General features: G+C 35.5%; 1 protein-coding gene across 1 annotated transcript; it reads right to left on the minus strand.

The window, feature by feature from the left end:
* Positions 1–3122: 3122 nt before the first annotated feature.
* LOC129887250 (inactive beta-amylase 9) lies at positions 3123–6000 on the minus strand. Its single transcript, XM_055962275.1, has 3 exons — positions 5592–6000; positions 4357–4839; positions 3123–4142 (listed from the first exon to the last, which is right to left on the minus strand). The coding sequence occupies exons 1-3, from the start codon at positions 5829–5831 to the stop codon at positions 3270–3272; spliced, it is 1596 nt and encodes a 531-aa protein (XP_055818250.1). The 5' UTR covers positions 5832–6000; the 3' UTR covers positions 3123–3269.

Raw genomic sequence — 6000 nt, forward strand, 5'->3', positions numbered from 1 at the left:
AACAAGGTTGCACTAAGGTGTGTGTAGTAATTGCAAGATTCTTGGAGACAAGTCAGTTCTCGAAATAAGTCAATAGAAAGAAGTACAAGTTGAACGGGAGAAGAAGCGAGCAAAAAATGGGGCAAGCAGCCCTGCCATATTGCTAGCCTGCCGCGCCAGGGTATAAACTACAGAGGATCATCTTGGGGGCTCTATTGGCGCGGTGCGCCAGAGGGTAAAAAACTGAGAGGCGTTCCTGGCGCACTGCGCTAGGGGTGAAACTACTGAAGGGATTTTTTGGCGTGCCGCGCCAATAGAGCCCCAAAGTTCAGATTTTTCTGTTCAAGTTCGAGTCCACTTAGGATTGGAGGGTTATTTTAAAAATCCTATAAATAGAACCCTAGGGCTTTTTAGAGCGGGTTCACGTAGCTTTTGAAAGAACACTGAGACGAGGATACACGCACTTTAGGTTTCTCTTTTCTTCTCTTTTCTTTTGAAGATTAAAGTGTATGAACTAATTCATTGTGTATATCTATTGAACATGAGTGGCTAAGCACTCTTATTCTGGGCCTGTATCTATGAAGTTATGACATAATACGATCTACTCTTTTATCGCTGATGAGTTGTTAATTATAATTACTCTTGCATTTTTCGTTTTAACTATTATAATGTTCGGCCAACATTAGAGTACATGTGTTGTCTATCTTGAACTTGGAAGAGGACGAGGAGATAGAACAAAGAATGTAGGAAAAGTGTTCATGCTAGGGTAACTTAGGGTGATTCGTATGGAGGATGCTAGTGACACATACCTGTATACCACGTTTGGTTAATAAATAGGACGATAGATTAATGCGTCTTTATTGATTCATACTTATCCCCACTCAACGATGTAGTTAGGTTGTCGATAAAGATAGATAATTAGATGGCGGAAGACTATGATTGTATTAGTAACCCTATAAATCAGTAGTTAAACATCTCATCTAAGACTAAAAGTAGAAAATATTATGTTTGAATTCATTCTATGCTACATCCCTGGATTTTTCATAACCTGATTTTCTGCTTAACTCTTGTAGTAGTAGTAATTCTTCTTAAAGCAAAGGATTTAGTGATATCATTATCTTAGTTTCTCACAACACACATGATTGGTATAGTCCTTTAAACAGAAATAAGTGGTCTTCATAAAGTCTCTGTGGGTTCGATATCCGTCTCGAAAGAGCTACTATATTACTTGTTAGATCACGTACACTTGCGTGGGCGCCTAGACGCAACAAGAAAGTGTAGAGTTTTGCCCAGATTTTTCAACCACAATAGTCTACTTTAAATTGCGATTCCCGCTTCATTCTTCATATGATTGAGTTGATTTTTGGATAGCTTGTCCCTGTTATCTTATTTGATTGAGAACTGATAGGGATGAATTTGAAGTCTTGTAGCTATCTCATTAAAAAGTAGTTGCATTTGCTGATTTTGCTCCTTTTCTTCCTAGCAAAGTGGTATCAGTATTTATGGCACATTCTTATCACACAAAGGCATAGGTTGTGAGCATCTATCTCATTTATCCCGGTCCAATATAATGTGTGATATCATTGTCAATCTCCTATTTCTTTAAATTATAAATCCAAAATACTTAATTACCTCTCTTGAATACGACTTGAATCCATTCTCATTCCACATCTGCATCGTTAATTACGTCTTTTATCCTACTGATGATATACCCTCCAAAAATATGACTAGAACATCATAATATTCCTTTAAAAAAGAATGTATGGAATCCAATCATTGCAACTAGATTTTAGGCGTAAGCAAATATCAATTTTCAGTTTTCTAAAAGTAACATTTATATTTATTGAAGTTACATAAAACAGAGTATTTTGTATTTTACATGAAGATGCTAAACTATTAAGAAGATTTAATTGAAATAAGACCTATTTATCTGCTCAAATATTAGTAATTGTATGATATGATTGTGAGTAGGTGTGTTTAGGGTTGGTTTGGGTGGATTATTAATCAAAATTAAATTAATTTAATAGGTTTTTAAATTATTAAAACAAAATCAAATCAAATATAATATACATTTATCAGTTTAGTTGTTATCTATTTTGGTTCGATTATTCGGTTATTAATCATATACGGAAATAAACAAATAATTCATTTAAAAAGAAAAAAAGAAAATAACAATTCATTCAAAAAGAAATATAGTTAGAACGACCTAGCATTACCGAACTTCCGATCACTAAATTTATTGTGAATTAAGCTCCAAAATTCACTACTTTTAGCATAAACAAGGAAGAGACATTGGCATTTCTAGTCTCACCAAGAACTATCGTAGACACTCATATACATGAAATCAAAAAGATAAATGCTCTTCTCTTGGGCTCTTTTCGCTTTCATAAATAAATTTTGACGAAAACACATATAACATATCTAAAATTATTCATAAAAAAATAATCATAAAAAACAATATATCATGTATCCAACACATTAGCATGTTACAATTAATTTTCTCCTTGCATAATAGCGTCGGTATCTGAATAAGAATAGATAAGTTAGTAAACACGTTAATACTTTGCCAAATGGAAACATTTTCCATGTTTTCAAGGTTTCTCATTCAATTATTTGTGGCCGCAGCCACTTAAACCTACTTTCTTGTCTGTTATTTTCAAAGCCTTGCCATATTATTTGTGATACTCTACTGTTATAAATAATCTATATATAAGAATTTGATTTAAAAAAAAAGAAGAGAATATCCTATACAAAGATCGTTTGATTCACAGATTAAGTTCTTCGGGGAACTTAATTGATCTCATTCGGGGATGTGGAATAAAATATAATACCAAGTTAATTAGATGGGATGAGTTCGGGATTGTGTTATCGAAAACTTGGGCCCAGACTCGTCTTTATATGTAAGAAAAAATCAAAGATGGTAAGATACGTAATCGTTCCTTTTTGGTTACTTGAGTTGAACAAATTACTTATTCAATTAACGGATCAAAGTTATAACTATAACGGATCAAAACGGAGGAGTTGCGTAGTTGCTTCCATATTAGCAATGTTCAGTCCGACCCCAAAACGACCACTTTTTGAACACCACATATCAATAAGGACCCTCCGTTTTAAGAGAAAGTAAGTGCAACCGAAAACAAAAATATTTGAAAGCCATCAGAAGTTTCTCATACTATACCAATACAAATATATATAACAGACAAACCGAATGATTTGCAACTTTCAGCTTAAGCTACTACACCTACTAATCTCTAGCGTTACAATTTCCAATATGTACATAGAATATGAATCTAAGCTGCTTGCATCTGGGGATGATAACTCGCAAAGCGTTCTTCTTGTTTGGTTGGTTGATCATCTGAATCCAGCTCTGGTTGATTGAGGTTTCGGACAAATTGAGTGAATGCAGGGAAATGTTCAGGAGAAAAGAAATCAGCACCCATTCTTTGATATGTGAACAAGCTCATCATTTCTTTTTCACCGGACAATTTCTTCTTTATCTGTTCAAAACCATTCGATGCATTTACAACCATTGAGTTTTGCCCTAAGATTTCCACTCCGTGCTTTCTGCAAGACGATGTAATTTGAGCAACCAACAACTCTGGGCTCGAGAGAGATTCGTTTGGCTGATGATCGTCCGAGAGATCCATCCCGGGCAATATAATTTGGCACGAATGCTTTGCAAACATCTCAACAATTTCAACATAACCGTCTCTGTTGGCTGTGTTATAGAAACCAGCTGTTAACTCGCTAGGATGGGATCGGGTTCTATACCAAGAGTGCACAAGGGGAACTTTGCCACAAATGGAGATTGGAACGTCGTTGAATGTTTCAGAGGCAAGAGAAAGAAGTCGGCTTCCATGTGAAATAAGTTGCTCCGAGTACCAAGAAAGGAAAAAGTCACCATAAGTCGTCTCCCAAGATCCATTATTCTCCTTGAAGAAGGTGCTTGTCATGGGTGGTTGATCATAACCAGGGGCATTGTGTGGACCACCCAATCCCCACAGAGGATTCCCATTGCTTTCAGCATACTGTTTAAGAGAACTCAGCATGTATTTATCATAACACTGGAACTCACCAGCTCCTTGATCATTGTTCATTTTGGATGGACTGTGATGAGAAGGATAGCGAAGCTCGCCTTCTGGTCCTAGACCAACGGAAATGCCCTGAAAGATGACATAATGTACTAATGAGTTTAACTTCTATATATTGAAAGATAACTATCATTAGATTAGTTAACACAGAAAATGAAACATGTAACTTACTACATGTTAAAATGTACTAATAATGTAAACATTCTTTAGAACAGTGCATATAAGTTAAAAATCCTATGCAACCATAATGCCCAAAAGCTTGCAAGTTAAGCTGAATAATTCATACCGTGAATGTGGAGTCCATGAACGGGGAAAATGCAGCCTTGAAGCTCTCACAAAACTCTTTGTATACTTGAACTGGAGTCTTTCCATCAAGGACAGGAACATCAGTAACAGCGAACGAAAGAGAATCTTTATAGTGTTGTCCTGATTGATCTTTAAAGAAGATACTAGGATCAGATTCACCAATCCGAGAAACCCATTCTGGGAGTGGAATTTTCGCTTCCTCTGATGCATGGAAGCAGAGTGACACATGAAGCTTAAGTCCCAACTTTTGGATCATTTCAGCAAGTGCAAGGTAGCCTGTCCAGTCATACTTTCCCCTGGTTTCCTTCTCAACAACTCCCCACCAGACTGGGAGTTCTATGCCATCTACACCTAGTAACTTCAAGGCTTTTAATCCAGCTGCAATTGCTCTAGCATGGTTTATCGTATTAGTACTTGAAACAGCGTCAAGTGGCAACCCAACAAATAGTTTCACGTCACCAGTCTGCAAGAGCATTTCCAAGAGAGCAAGACATGTCAATATAGCAACAGAAGAATGTTTTAATAAGCAAAAAACGTGAGAGGGTTGATGGGGCTTGAAGCAAAAAGTGAGAAATGAAGCCCACTCTCCCTTTAAGTGCTTCATGAAATTTTCGAAATTAAAATAATTCAAACATAATCTAGTAATATGATAATCAAATCACAATTAACATAACCAATTCTAGCAAATCCAACTTCTCATGGATGTTCCTAATTATTGAACTATTCAGGACATTTGTTATCATCAACAATCTTTAGTTAAGGTCCTAAGAGACAAACAAGCACTCGTCATGGTAATATAATAAGACATCTCAATGCTCTAGATTAAAGCTAAAAGTTTACTAGAATCATTAAACGTTTGTATTCACAAATTCATAAACCAAAGACTTGGAGAATTTCTACCCCCACCCCCCCTCAAAAAAAAAACATACTTATTGACTTCAGGAAACAATGAAAGCTCAAGTTGTTCGATTAAAATGACAAAAACACCACAAAATACAATAACAAATCAATATTACAACAACAACATAACTAGTGTGATCCAAAGACGGTTTTCGATCGCGCCTCGCTCACCAATAAAATATCCATATTATCCCAAAAAAATCAATTTATAGATACATAGCCCCAAAATTTAAATCAAAAAACAACATGACAAACAGCATATTCTCTGCGAATCTCAAAACGAAATAATAAAAACAAGAAGATCTGGTAGCTTACCGGCTTGGGTTTTCTGTTATTATTTGCTATGAGTGGTTCAGCTTGTGAAGAAGCAGATGCTTTCAGACTAAACCTATTGAATGATTTTGTATGCAATTTTATACATAATTTTGAAATTTTGAAAGAAGAAGAGATGTTTAAATTGAGATTCTTGGTAAAACTACAATTCCCAACTTCTCTATTTCCCAAATCATTCCTACCCAAATTCACCTGAGAACTTCCCATCACTAAAACCTCCATAATTTTTCCTCAAATTTATGATATGATTAGAAAAATTGGGCCTTTTGTCAGACAAACAATTCTTGACAATCAGCAAAGTGGGGATGTCAAGTAATTTGGTAAAGTGAAGGATTTACAGCTAAAAAATTGAAGAAATTGTACAAAGAGGAATGCAGATTCAATCGGATTT

This window comes from Solanum dulcamara, chromosome 4 (genome assembly GCF_947179165.1).
Source record: "Solanum dulcamara chromosome 4, daSolDulc1.2, whole genome shotgun sequence".
NCBI lineage: Eukaryota > Viridiplantae > Streptophyta > Magnoliopsida > Solanales > Solanaceae > Solanum > Solanum dulcamara.